Source organism: Doryrhamphus excisus, chromosome 8, assembly GCF_030265055.1.
Source record: "Doryrhamphus excisus isolate RoL2022-K1 chromosome 8, RoL_Dexc_1.0, whole genome shotgun sequence".
NCBI lineage: Eukaryota > Metazoa > Chordata > Actinopteri > Syngnathiformes > Syngnathidae > Doryrhamphus > Doryrhamphus excisus.
Genome location: NC_080473.1, coordinates 12,967,687 through 12,983,075, shown reverse-complemented (window position 1 = coordinate 12,983,075; position 15,389 = coordinate 12,967,687). Strand labels below are relative to the sequence as shown.

The 15,389-nt window shown below is 40.0% G+C and overlaps 1 protein-coding gene across 1 annotated transcript; it reads left to right on the top strand.

The window, feature by feature from the left end:
- The first annotated feature begins 4,471 nt into the window (after positions 1-4,471).
- ctsc (cathepsin C) lies at positions 4,472-15,217 on the top strand. Its single transcript, XM_058080469.1, has 8 exons — positions 4,472-4,741; positions 5,072-5,217; positions 6,520-6,674; positions 7,646-7,801; positions 8,182-8,300; positions 11,661-11,792; positions 13,008-13,240; positions 14,471-15,217. Exons 1-8 carry the CDS (start codon positions 4,582-4,584, stop codon positions 14,735-14,737), a joined length of 1,368 nt encoding a protein of 455 aa, XP_057936452.1. The 5' UTR covers positions 4,472-4,581; the 3' UTR covers positions 14,738-15,217.
- Positions 15,218-15,389: the final 172 nt, after the last annotated feature.

The following is a 15,389-nucleotide window of genomic DNA, read 5'->3' as shown; positions in this document are numbered from 1 at the left end:
TTTTTTCAGATTAAAATGAACAAAGCATTATTAGAGCCCTGTAGACATGACAAAACACGACTATAGTCACATTTATACTCTTTTTATTTACAACATATTGCGCAACTGCAGGGTCTTGAGACACATGCTAACTCATAAACTAGAGAGCTAGCGACCTAAACGGTAGCCTTCAAGTTATTTCCTTTAAACTAAAATAGCCAAAAACTTACCACTTCCACACGGATAGGGAGGATAACTATTAACAGTTATTTAACCTTTAACATGAACATTAATCAAACGTAATAATTTTTTCTGGCTACATGATACCATACAGCATCCATATCAAACTTGCGCGGGCCGCATTAACATTAAACTTTCATATCAAGACGGGGGCATCAAACTAGTGTTGCGGGCCACGTGTTTGAGACCCCTGTTCTATACAGTAGTATTTTCTACTGTCCTTTATGTCTTGCATTGAATCTAATGAGATTCAAAAACATGGCTGTAAATGGAAGAGAAAATAGAAAACAATTTCCCCGACACCCACAGCCGACACGTCTATCAATGCAAATTGCTGCATTAGACCTCCTGTCTGATTAAATGGATAGAACAAAATAAGAAAAAAGCAAATGGGAACAAAAATGCAAAAGGTGGTTGGGTTTATTGCTAATACACCAACAGAAATTCATCATCTGCAAACATGCAAATATATAAATATACTCACTCACTCACTGATGGGTTTAAGTATGGATCGGTCAATATCTCATTCATTAGTCGTGTGTGTGTGTTTGTGTCCCTGAGGCTGAGTATATTGATTTGTTGCTAAAACACACAGCATTTCAGGCTTTAATCAAACGGGTCTAATGTCTGATTTCATTGGTCGAGATTTAAATACATAACGTAAGTATACACATTTACCTCGGTTTACACTTCTTACATAAGCAGGTTTTGTGAAGTGCTATTTTTCCCATAAATAAAAATAAAGATCGGCCTAATTCTCATTTAAGGATTTTAGTTTTAATTCTCTTTGAATCGCCAGCAGCAGCCATGCTTATCTGTTCTGTCAATCATTTAGCTTTTTATCTCAAAATGCACAGATCCCAGGTTTGATTGATTGTTCATTGTTTGTGGATGAACCGTGGCAGCATGTGGCAGTACCAGTCACAAGACTTAACACACTTTGTCATGCTATTAAATAGGAACGTGTGTCTAAACATTTGACTGCTACTGTATAGTACACAGGGGTGCTTGGATTTATTTTTTTTTATTTTTTTGCACAAAACATTAAATTCAAAAGCTGTCACGATTCACCAAACAGCCACAGTACTGTATACTCTCAGTCCTGAAATTCAATTCTGAACCCCCAACATCACTTCCTGTCGCCCACCACTCGTTTCCCCTAAATAACACACAAGCCTGCGTGTTATTTATGTCTTAAATGGCTTATTTATTTTTATCATGTCCACTATAGTGAGTAATACAAGTGTAAAGGGGTGTTAATTAATGTCTAGAGGGCTCTAATAATGTTTAAAAATGTACCTGTGTGCACCTTGGTTAGCTACATTAATTTGTTCCTGACTCTAACGCAATATACACATCACTATATTGACAGTTACTATGGTAAAGTTTGTCATTGTATGGTCATATCACCTCGTACTGTGAACTGATTATGTGATGCACTCAATTGTAATCAGATGCCTATTCAAATGAAATAAAACCATTACCATATATTTTCCAGTAATAAATAATGTAAAGCCAAAAATGTTGACCCAAAACACGATTTTATTGTTTTAAACTTAGTTACATTTTGAAATGCATATAAATACAGTAAACCTCGGATATATCGGACTCGGATATATCGGAAATTCGCTCATAACGGACAGATAAAAAAGAACCAATTTTTCTGTAATGCATTTCCAATAAAAATTCATTGCATATATCGGATTTTTTATAACGGATTTCGCCTATTTCGGACAAAATCTCCAGTCCCGTTCCAATGCATTTCCATTAAATTTCCCTCGCATATATCGGATGGCCGCATCGTGGCGCTCCGATTCGCTGAATCGTGACAGGCCGCTATACGACGTCATTTGCAGCGTTTGCAGCGTTGCCTGCGCGTCCAGGTACATTGGAAACATAGTCAAGGAAGTGCCTTTTTATAACGGATAAAATCCGATTTACGCATATACCAGATATAAATCCGATATATGCGTAAAACGGACATTTTCCGGTATACGCATATAACGGATTTCGCTTATATCGGACAAAACCAGTGGGAACAATAGAATCCGATATATCCGAGGTTTACTTTACATATAAATGATGAGCGAAAGGGATAAATGAACATTTTATCTTGCAAGATCAACCACCACCACCTTCCTGTTTCAAATTCTTGAATTCTCACCTCAAGCGTGGAACCCGGAAGTTGCAAGTTGCCAGCATTTCGATAAAGAAGGTGAGAAATGAGTCATGACCAAACAGGAAGATGGTGTACGTGTGGTGTCTCGCTATCTGTGTGAATGTCAACAACATGAAAATACTTGATTTATAAACAAGGAATACTACAGAAATTGCAGAAATTCACTCATCATAGTCCAATGAACGGTGATGTAACTGTAACTACGGTAACTGCTAAATTGTCAGTGACGGTTGTAGAGGATACAATGAAACATTCACAGGGAAGGCAAAGACACCCACACACCTGCATGCATGAAAGCAACACAGGTGCAAGAACTTCCTCAAAAACCAGGAATTGTGTGCAGAGAGAAATATGTACACTGCATGTATATGCAGGGAAAGGAAAAAGAAAGCGCCTAAGCAAGAACCGGATATGTGGGTGCCTCACAGCTAGGAGACCAGGGTTCAAGTCCACCCTCGGCCATCTCTGTGTGGAGTTTGCATGTTCTTCGGGTACTCCGGTTTCCTCCCAAAAACATTCCAAAAACATGCTAGGTTAATTGGCGACTCCAAATTGTCCATCCGTATTTAGATATATTACTATATCATCTCGGCTGCACGAGTGGTTCGTGTGCAGGCCTCACAGTTAGGAGACCCGTGCTCGATTCCACCCTCGGCTATCTCTGTGCGGAGTTTGCATGCGTGGGTTTTCTCCGGGGACTCCGGTTTCCTCCCACATTCCAAACACATGCTAGGTTAATTGGCGACTCCAAATTGTCCATAGGTATGAATGTGAGTGTGAATGGTTGTTTGTCTATAAGTGCCCTGTCATTGGCTGGCAACCAGTAGTAGTAGTAGTAGTAGTCCAGGTAGCGGTGGAAAATGAATGAATGAATGAATGAATGTCTCCGGGTCCAGCATGAAGACTTGTGTCCATCCGCCTCCACCACCCATCTCTAAACATGAATCATCACCCTAGTCATGCCAGAGATGTGGTCTGGACTAACAATGGCGGACTTGAAAGTTCTAGTCATGCAGAACAACAACAACAACAAAATGAAGGAGCTTGACAGAGGAAGGTAAAACTGCCAAGGTAAAACTACAACAACTACTGCAGGGCCTGGGAAGGGGACTAAACAACTAAGGATAAACAAATGAATCAACAACTAAATATTTACAAAAGTACTGGTTAAAATACTTTCAAACACTAATGCACAGACACAATGCACACGGTGTAATAATAGTAATCAAGACTTCATGACTCACGCTACTTCAGACCCTTCTTCACACGAGTGCTTATTGTGTAGAGAAGGTGAGTCACTCCATTACAGTATGTGGTTACTATGGTGATCTGAGGCCCCAGCACTTCCCTTAAATGCTTGCTAGGCCGCAGCAGGTTCTGTAGCCTTTTAAATATTACACTTGATCTATCTCAGACTTCCTTTTGGAGTAAAGCTCTACAGTCAATGGTGTGATTTGTTGCTGCCTTGTTAACGCATGTATTTTTTTTTGCAGCACACCTTTGACCTTTTTAGGGTGGAGAAACGTCGAGGACATGTTATGAAAGTGAGGATTTTTCGTCATTATACATATAGAGAGAATTGTATTAAGTTTTTACATCATCCAGATGTTGTTTGCATCTACAGTATGTGTATGATGTATTGGTAATGTACATATCGTGACAAATAAATAAAAAAAACATTGTGACAGCGTCAAACAAATCCGAACATCATTGTCTACTCTAGTAAACAAATCATCTTATCTCAACTGCGCAAGCGCATACGTCATGGTCACGTGCTCGTGGAAAAACGAAAGCAAACGGCGACACCAACAAAGAGTATCGAGGAGAGAGATTGTTCTTTCTGATGCCGTGCTATAGCACAGTCATAATAGCGGCAATAAAAGTAGAAGAAAAAAAGTAAAAGAAGAACTCTATCTACTATTATTTCAATCTACAATTACGACTTTTATATGAGTTATTTAATAGTGAAAACCTAAACATTTGTTACTTATTACGAATTTGGGGTCCGGTGAAGCGTTGTTGGTACCACTTCCGCGTACGTGAAAGGTAGTTATCTTGAACATTGTGGTCATGGTCTTTGTTTAAAAAAAAAAGTACTTTGCTAAGATTTGGTCGCGTGTATCAGGACGCGCGTGACCAAAAGAAGAAGTCATCGGGTTTCACAACTTTCCGAATAGGTGACGATGAAGCTGAATGGCGTCTTGGCGTGTTTGCTACTGATTTGGACTGATGTCTGTTGGGGGGACACACCGGCCAACTGCACTTACGAGGACCTTATGGGGACATGGGTGTTCCAAGTGTCCAAGGGGGGACATGATAAAAATATCAACTGCTCCGCTGAGGGTAAATCACACACTGTTCAAACATGGACACGGATTGTTGAGATAAAGCATGTAAATATGTCTGTTAAAAATAGTAACATGACACTTAAACAAGGACGTGTGTCCCTGTGGTATTTAATGAAGTGCTGTCATTTTTATTTGAGGTTTAGTTGTCACTTCCTGGTACAACACTCTTAAAACCTGACAGAAATGTGGTGGGGAAAATTCTGGAATGATTGTGCTCTGGTTTGTTTATTTTTTGTGTGATTATGGACTGTGAAATAATTTAAATAATACATCCCTGTGTGTTTTTTGTGGACTAGGTAGTCATATATTACATTATCTTTTTCAGCCACCAGTGAGTCCATGGTGATAGTGACCCTTGAGAAGCTATCGGTGGCCAAAGATGAGCTGGGAAACAGCGGCTTCTTCACCCTTATTTATAACCAAGGTTTTGAAGTAGTCATCAATGGCTACAAATGGTTTGCATTCTTCAAGGTGAACAAAATGCCAAGGAAACAATTGTATTATTTAAAGTTTTTATTATTATTATTATTCATTTTCTACCGCTTATCCTCATGAGGGTCGCGGCGGGGCCTATCCCAGCTGTCTTCGAGCGAGCGGTGGGGTACACCCTGGACTGGTGGCCAGCCAATCACAGGGCACATATAGACAAACAACCATTCATACTCACATTCATACCTATGGATAATTTACCTAGCATGTTTTTGGAATGTGGGAGGAAACCGGAGTACCCGGAAAAAACCCACGCATGCACGAGGTGAACATGCAAACTCCACACAGAGATGGCCGAGGGTGGAATTGAACCCTGGTCTCCTAGCTGTGAGGTCTGCACGCTAACTCGACTGCCACGCAGCCCTATTATTATTGTTGTTATTATTATTATTATAAATTATAATAATAAATTATAATAATTAATATTATAATTATTTAACGTTAAACAACCCTGCTATGCAAAATTGACTTTTTTTTTATGTTAAAACAAGAGATGGGGGCGGCACTGTGGACAAGTGGTTTGCATGTAGGCCACACAGTCAGGAAATTGGGAAATTTGATTCTCCGCCTGGGCATCTCTGTGTTCAGTTTGCAAACCTTCTTTAAGGATATATATATATATATTTTTACCAAAAGGCCGTATTCAAACACAAAACTGTGTGTTTTATTAATTAATATATGTTTGTATGCAAAATTTTAGCGGTGATGTGGCAAGGGATGATGAAATAAGTGGATAAAGTCCACAATTGGGTATGACTTATTAGCATTAAAGCTACAGACACACAAAAAACAGCGTACTCCTGTAGGGTTTACTAAAAGCATGTAAACTGTCTAGAATCCACCACCAAGCTAGATTTGGGGTAATACACAATTGTAGGACATTTGAGATGTATTTGTAATTGTTTTAAAATGTGTACTATATTATAGTATGCAATATTTGAAGCATTTTTTCATCATGGCCTAACTTGCCATTCCATTTAACTGATTTGGAGTTATTCCAAAAATGTCCATAACCTTATCTTGATCTTATTTGTAGGGATTTTACAACAGAGTTATTGTTGCTTTCTTCCCCTTTTTTCCTCACATGAGTCTTGAGTAAAGGAAATATTGTATCCCTTATGGCTCCAAAACCCACATGATCGCTTGTTTTCTGCTATTCTTTATTTCGTTATTTATTTGTCCATTCAGAAAGTATTCCCAGACTTAGTCAGAGCATTTTTCAAAATACAAATGTGTTCGTTGTGTTAAGTTTGAAGACTTACAGTATTTTTGCCTACTTTTCAGTACACTGAAGATGGCCGTAAGGTGACCAGCTATTGTGACCATACCCTACCAGGATGGGTGCATGATGTCCTGGGAAACAACTGGTTTTGTTTTGTTGGGAAAAAGGTGAAACCAGTACCTCCACAATCTTACGATAAACCGGTCATGGGCACCAGGTAAAACTATAAAGCACTCAGATAGAGTTCACCCTCTTCTGATTCTGATTTAATATTTTATGGCATGTGTCAGATCATCAAACACATTTAAATATTAGTCAGTGACAACACAATTGAATGATAAAACATTTTATTATTAAGGGAGAAAGACATCCAAACCTACATGTGAAAAAGTAATCGCCCTCTCTACTAAAACATAACTTAACTGAGATTAATTGAAATCTGGAAAATTTCTAAATCTTTGTGACTCCAGCCAATCTCAGTGAGAACCATTATCCACCAAATATACCCCAACAGCGCAGCAACAAAAAAATCCAGGAGGTCACAAAAGACCCCACAACAACATCCAAAGAACTGCAGGCTTCACTCGTCATGTTCATGACTCCACCATAAGAAAGACACAAAAACGGCTTACACGGCAGAGTTCCTAGACCAAAACCACTGCTCAACAGAACATTAAGGCTCGTCTCAATTCTTGACCTTTGGAAAAATACTCTGGTCTGACGAGACAAAAAACGCATTTCAGAAAAACAATATCGTACCAACTGTAAAATATGGTGGTGGTAGTGTGATGGTCTGGGGCGGTTTTGCTGCTTCAGTACCTGAAAGACTTGCTGTGATAAATGGAACCATGATTTCCAAAAAATCCCAAAGGAGAAGGTCCAGCTATGTGTTGGTGACATTAAGCTGAAACCAACTTGGCTTCTGCTGCAGGACAACGATCCAAACCACACCAGCACGTCCACCTCTGAATGCTGAGGAAAAAAAAAAGTAAAAAAGTAAATCATTTTTGCACACAGGGCACATGTAGGTTTGAATTTTTTCCCCCCTTAATAATAAAAAGTCTAATTTAAAATTCAGTTGTGTTGTCAATATTTAATTTAGTTTCATTATCAAGAACATTTAAGTGTGACAAGTAAGAGAAGAGTGCTTGAGGCATTACAGTCCTGACATTTGTCTCATCCCCTCAGGCTTCTCCAGAGGACTTTCACGCCCAACCTGGACGTCATCGAGGCCATTAACTCGGTCCAGAACTCCTGGAAGGCTGTGTCGTATCCAGAATACAAGAGATACTCGCTGCAGGAGCTGCACTATCGAGCAGGAGGACCTGCCTCGCGCATTCCTGTGTGAGTTTCTACTCTAGGAATCGCATGCAATCCAAAGAAAAACAACAATCACTCTGAACTTCTTAATGTATGCATTTAGTGTTCACCATGTGAACAATCTTTTCAAGCGATTACTGTGCTGGAATCCATAATGAGGCAAATTTCAAAGAAATAATGGCGTGCGAGTACACAAAGGCCAACGTAGGTCAAAAGATCCTATTAGTCCATCACCGTTGTTACTTTTCAGTCCAAATTATGTCCTCCACAAGTTCATATCCGTCAAACGGAGATGCTATTATAAAGTAAAAGGTGTATTCTAAGGTTAATCTAACACAACATTATGTAAATGTGTCCTGATCTAAAATGTTAATTCACTGCAAATGTACTTTGTTTTTCTTCAGCCGTGTTCGTCCTATGCCTGTGACAGCTCAAGTAGCCAAGTTAGCTGCAGCTCTACCAGAGCACTGGGACTGGAGGAACATGGATGGCGTAAACTTTGTCAGCCCTGTACGCAACCAAGGTGATGTACATTTCACGTTAATGCTAATATTTTCTGCTATTTTTGCATACGTAAACATATTCGGGACTGTTTGCGTCACATAATTTTTAACTGTAAACTGATGAAGGCTGGCGTCATTTTTTTTTTTTTACACATAAAGTGGGTTGTAAAGGGTAAGTATTACCACGACTGCATTGACCAGATTACAAGACAACTCTGAGTACAAGATTATTTTCAAAACTCGTTTCAGATAATAAGACAGGTTATCACATACTACAGTATTAATTGGCCCTGTACCCTAGAAACCGCCTATGAATGATACGGGAAAAGGCCGAAATGATACTGCGTCAAAGCCCAGGGCAGTGATACTGATAAAATATAGAGTTTAACCATGTCCAGTATCAGCCCCCGTAGCTGTCCACTCAGAGCACGCTGCTCTGGTATCGTGCCCGTGAAACAACCAATCAGAGAACAGCGCACGAGCGTGAACACACAGCGTTTGTTTTGCTGCCGTCTGTGCTCTGTCAACATGTCAGCCGTTGACACTCCCGGCGAAAGACAAATAGGGAAAACAGCAAACAGAATATTAGAAATTGAACGTTTTATCACCATTAATGAGAGGACACTCTTGAAATGATCGAAAAAACTAAAAATGCAAATACAAGTGGGAAAACCAAGGGCGACCTCAAGCTTTTTTCTGAATGGCTCATCAACTGCAAGAACGAACGAAGACTGGTAGAAAGTATTCCCCCGCCTGAGTTAGACAAATACGTGTCTATGTTTATTTTATCAATCAGAAAAGAAAATGGGGATGAATACGAGCCTGATTCTCTCAAATCAAAATTCAACTCTCTGGCGCGTTACATGATGGAAAAACGAAAGCTAAACTTCCATGAAGATATAATACATGTAATAACTGAACATTTTCTGGAAACAAAATAGTCTTTTGATTAAATAGTATGTGATAATAAGCTCCTGATTAAATAGTATATATAGTATATATATATAGTATATATAATAGTGATAATAAGATCATCACATGGTTTGACAGGTATCAGGCCCAGTATCATGCCCCCGCGTGCCAGTATCATATGATAACCTATAAATATCATGACGACTCAATCATCATTTGGCTTCATTCATCATCTTATCTTACAATAACAATCATGTTTCATCTATTAAATAACTTACCCAAACTTTGAGTCACATCAGACTTGTATATAGTACCTGTGAACATGTACTCATGTTTGTACGCACATGCATTTTAACCCTTGAATACGCTTGTATGCTTCGCTGCTCTCTGGTTCGCTTTTTGTTGCATTTCACCAGTTTCAGTTTCCTTGTTCATCCACCCCACTTAGTGTAACGTCCACCTCCCCCAAAAAATCCTCATTAAGGCTATGATTGGTTGGCTTGTAGTTCATTATTTCAAGTCTCTACACGACACGTTCAGATGGCGGACGTATCTGCTGACTGTTTTCACGCATTGATTAATTTTAGCTGCAATAGTACTCCCATTCTTTTTTTTAATTGTCACCATTTTCTCATGACTGCAAGCTAACAAGCTAAATAGTAGACAGTTGAGGTTGCTCACAGGTAAAGAGCTATAAAGGCAAGGGTGTCCAAAGTGCAGTCCGGAGACAACTTAATGGCCCAGAGCACATTGTAGAAATAAAAAACAAAAACATGGTAAAAATGAGAAAAGCATATAGAGTGTGTGTATATGTATGTGTGCGTGTATATATAAATAAATAATCTCTAGGAATCAAATATAAGTAGTCTTTTTTATACTTTTTTTTTCAATGAAAAAATATGAAAATTCATGTTACAGCAATAATGGTACCAATTATGTCATTGTGTGGTCATATCACCTCGTACTTTGGTACGTGACAAGAATAAAATGAAAAAAAACTTCAACTATATTAGGAAAGCACGAAGTGAACAAATGTAACAGTTACTGATTGTAAAAGTACCAGATGGAGGGGTAGGATTTAATAAGCTTTGCTTCTTCCTACTCCTTTTGGACATGTGGAACTGTGAACTGATTATGGGATGCATTCAATTGTAATCTGATGCACGTTCAAATGAAATAAAACCATTGCAATTACCATAATTAATACAATAGCTAAACATGCATACATAAACATACAGCAAAAACGGGGTATTCCGAAAATGTTGGCATGCATGTTGTTTTTCTCGACAAAGAGACATTGCCGACAACTGGCCGGCATGCATATTGCAGCTTCTTCAGTTCTTTTTGCTGGTGTTTTTGGTTTGTTGTCATGGAAACTTTGTCAAATTTGGGTCATCGTCATCTGAGCGTCTTTGTATTATTTGTTCAAAGAAATGAATTTTCACCATTGTGCTGATATTTGAAACAAGATTATAATGTTCCTTCACACCAAAATGGAAAGACTGGATATGAGAAGATCTGTTGTGTCAGTCGAGGCTGAATCCTTGCACACGGACGTGCACAGCATGGGTAGCGGCAGGCACTGAGCAGCAGCTTGTTTGCCTCCCCTCCTGGCAGGCCTGGCTCGTCTGTGCGCTCTCATGCGTTTCTGCACAGCCTGGTGTGTGAGTGGAGGGATTAAGCGTGCTGAGTAGTTTGAGTGTCTGAGAGCGACTCTGCAGGGCTGTGCTTTAGGATCTGGAGAGGGCTGAAGTGTTTGACTAGAAGCCCTTTAAGCCACTGTGTCTTACGGCAGCGGTTGCTGTCTTTCAAGCCTCGAAAGTTAGGTTGGATGTGCGCTGCTCATTGACTGAAATTGAGTTTCTTTGCTTCCTGTTCCCAGCCAGTCAGTGGAGTCAGTGCAGTGCAGAGATTGCTACAATCCCTGGGAAATATCATTGGTATATTCCGAAAAACTCGGCTAGTCTTTGCTATTGTACTGGTGTGGAGAATTCATACATTATGAGTGCAGTTTAAATGCTATTAACTCATTTACTGCCAAAGACGTCTATAGATGTATTTTCAAAAAGTCACGTTGACTGCCAAAGACGTCCGTCAACGTCTTATGCAACTTAGGTGTGAATTTCAGACTTGTCGGCAATGTTTTCTGTCCCAGTAGGGCTCAATAGTTCTATTTTCCTTCGATCAGCAGCAACAGCTTGGATATGAAGAAGACAGAAGTTGCTGAATAGCGTGCTGACAAGAGGAAAATGGCGACGAATCCGACAGAGACAAAAATACAGGCAGTTCACACTGGCATCGAGATCTGTCGCGGTCGTGAAGGATAAGGTTGACATTGTTGACGCCGTTGTTGTTGGTCTATAAATAGTTTTGGGTTATATTCTAAATCTTAAGTGTGACAAACATTCAAAAAGTAAGGAATCAGCACTTTATACTATTTTATTCTAAAATGTATTCTTTCTTTTCAGCCTCATGCGGTAGCTGTTACTCCTTCGCCTCCATGGGAATGCTGGAGGCTCGCATCCGAATTCAAACCAACAACAGCGAGACTCCCATCCTCAGCCCGCAACAAGTGGTTTCCTGCTCTGAATATTCCCAAGGTAACATCTTGACTCTTTGACATCATATTCTGCTATTACTGTACTATTATATTCTTTCCTGCAATTGAGGCATAAAAGCAACTGAGATGAGTTTCCAGCATGTGTGGCTGGTTTTAATGTTTTTAGTTAGGAGCTTGAATTAGAGCTGCAAGTCTTAACACAATGAGAGACTTGATGTGGTTTTGAATATGGACTTTTTATTTTTAGATCCTTTTTGGTGAGAATCAACAAAAAAATCAACAAAATCTATGGATTCCTATTATATGCTGCAATGTATTATCTTACCCATTTTATCCTTAAACATTTTTTTTTCTGCTTGACATGCAGAATGTTCAGGATTATGTAAAACAAGTTATCTTAGGCTTGATCCTGAAATATATACTCTTGTATCCAATCACAACAAGAAGAATGGAACAACATCACATCACATACAGTATATCACAGCAAGTACCGTGAGTATTACATACATACAATCACCAGCCAAGGGTAACAATTGATCTGCATATGGCTCCACAAAGACAAACTAAGTATGAGGTAAGTGTAATAACAAAAGTAATCGCTAGAAATACAATAGTAAAAGTGATGTATAGAAAACCTTGTGCATAATACGCAATATGTTGCAACAGTTGCGCAACACGCGTACCAGAGCGAGCAGGCCTGGGGTCCGACATCAAACACACACACAGTCACGCAGAGCCTGACTCAGTTTCATTTCCCTTCATTGTGACCTGAACACACCATGTGTATTTATATCTAACCCCATCCGTCTCATTGTCATTACAAGAACGCAAGATGCATTCAAAGAAACTCCGAACATATATATCTATAAATCTCATCATCATTTATCTTCATATTGTTGTTCATTCTCAGTAAACAGAGTTGTTTACTGAACTAACTGGTTGAAGCACAATACAATGATTAATGATATGGATAGTATCTCTCTTTCTCTCTCGCTCACACACACACACACAGGCAATGATGCACAAAGGAGGTCTTGACATTTATCCGTGAACTACAGCAGAGTGTAAAAAAAAGACACACAGTGCTGATGATGTCCTTATGCTGCTCCTAACCCCGTATTTACACATTCAGTGTCTGGGGATGCTTCAGGAACCACTGCTACTGTGGGATTTATCGGCATGCAATTTCAACGTCTTCTTTTATATATGAAATGTCATAATTGGTCACGAGTCAAGCTTCTCTTCTACTCCAAAGGTTGCGATGGCGGTTTCCCGTATCTGATTGGCAAGTACATCCAGGACTTCGGTATCGCCGATGAGTCTTGTTTCCCGTACGTGGGAAAGAACACACCATGCGGCGTCCCTCAAAACTGCGGCCGCACTTACGTGGCCGAGTATAGCTACGTGGGTGGATTTTACGGCGGCTGCAGTGAGGCGGCCATGATGCTGGAACTGGTCCAGAATGGGCCCATGGCGGTGGCCTTTGAGGTACAAAATATTACTGCTATTCTTAAAAGTACAGAGTATGACATTCGCTCCCGTCCCGTCAAACTAAGCAAAATATCAACATTCAGTGCAGAGCTTTTAGAATGTTTATCAGCTACCTTTGCTTTGTCCTCCTAATGTTTTTCTGAGTTACATTAGTCGATTTTTGCTTCAATAATGCACCAAAGCTGCATTTACTCTGCACGTCTAAGTGCTCAATTCCCATTTATCCACTTCTGTTGCAGTGGAAGTTGTCCAACCGCTATTATTATTATTATTATTATTATTATTAACTTACAATGCGGCTGCACGGCAGTCGAGTGGTTAGCGCACAGACCTCACAGCTAGGAGACCCGAGTTCAATCCCATCCTCGGCCATCTCTGTGTGGAGTTTGCATGTTCTCCCCGTGCATGAGTGGGTTTTCTCCGGGTACTCCGGTTTCCTCCCACATTCCAAAAACATGCTAGGTTAATTAGCGACTCCAAATTGTCCATAGGTATGAATGTGAGTGTGAATGGTTGTTTGTCTATATGTGCCCTGTGATTGGCTGGCCACCAGTCTAGGGTGTACCCTACCCGCCTCTCGCACCACGACAGCTGGGATAGCACCCCTCACGACCTTCGCGAGGATAAGCGGTAGAAAATGAATGAATGAATTATGATCAAAGAACTGGAGGAAGCAGAGATGTGGATCCTGAGGTTCTCGTTGGGAGTGACCAGGATGGATAGGATCAGCCATTTTTATAGTAAAGTAGTAAATAGTGAATTTTGTTTTGTTGGTTGATAAACACCATAAAACACATGAAACGGGAAAATGCTGAAAATTTAAAATGCTCTGGTGGAGAAACAAAAACAAATGCAAAAGTAAAATATTGCAAATGCCCAAAACATGCAAAGCATCCAAAACACATGTACGAGGAGAAATGCTGCAACTTAGTGTAAAATATTACATCGTACAAAATGTCCTCTTAAGAGGGATATCCGTCACATCCCTGGAAGCCTTGCATCAGATTCCTTTTGCATGTGTTTTATGGTGTTGGATCATATCTGGATGTTGCCACACGTTTGCCCCTGTTGGCCACCATTCAACTGTGTTTTCATATGGCATATACTTGATTTCGTTATAGACACACCTTACATGCAGGTAAAAAAAATATATATATATATATATATATATACTGGAAGATCACCACTAGCAACAATGAACCATGTGGATGAATACGTTCTCTCCAGGTGTATCCAGACTTCATGCATTACAAGGAGGGCATCTACCACCACACGGGCGTCTCCGACTCCTTCAACCCCTTCGAGCTGACCAACCACGCTGTGCTACTGGTGGGTTACGGTCGCTGTCACATGACCGGTCAGAAGTACTGGCTGGTCAAGAACAGCTGGGGCACCGGCTGGGGAGAAGACGGCTACTTCCGAATCCGCCGGGGAAACGACGAGTGTTCCATCGAGAGCATCGCGGTCGCCGCCAAGCCCATTCCCCAACTGTAGGGCGCGACATCACATGCGCTAATAAGAACTTGTGGTTCAAACTGCAATCTCATCCCTTCCCAATGCAGTATTATTAACAGTGATTTCACATTTTGATGACATTAATGAGAATTGGTTCAGCGTGAATTAGTAAAATCTTTAAAAGGGACAGACTCAATCTCAATATTTTAAGAGGATGGCAAAGCCCCGCGTGATTTTTCCTCTTAACTGTTCATTGACTTTTAGTGTGATTAGTACAGACAGAGCGCATGCTGTAATTGTGTAAAGGGAATAGCCAAGTGAGGCTACTTTTTAATATCCGCTTGTCAGGGTCTTTGTTTGTCTCAGGGAATCGGGGAAGCACAGACAGTCTCCTTGAATCACTTTTAAACCGTTTATGTATGTCTTTGTGGAGCCATATACAGCTCCACGTTTTTAATGGTTGTAATAAAGGGATCTCAATAAAATGTTGAAGAGAGGAAAAAAAACAAAAACATTGGTGATCTTGATTGCTGTAGTTTGAAAATAACAAGGAAACTTTGAACAGCAACGGTTTACACTCCCTTATAGCACTTTTGTGACATTCTACTCCTTTTCAAGCGTCCATACATACATTTTCTTATCCACACTAGGGTCCTGGGTATGCTGGAGCCTATCCCAGCTGTCTTCGGGT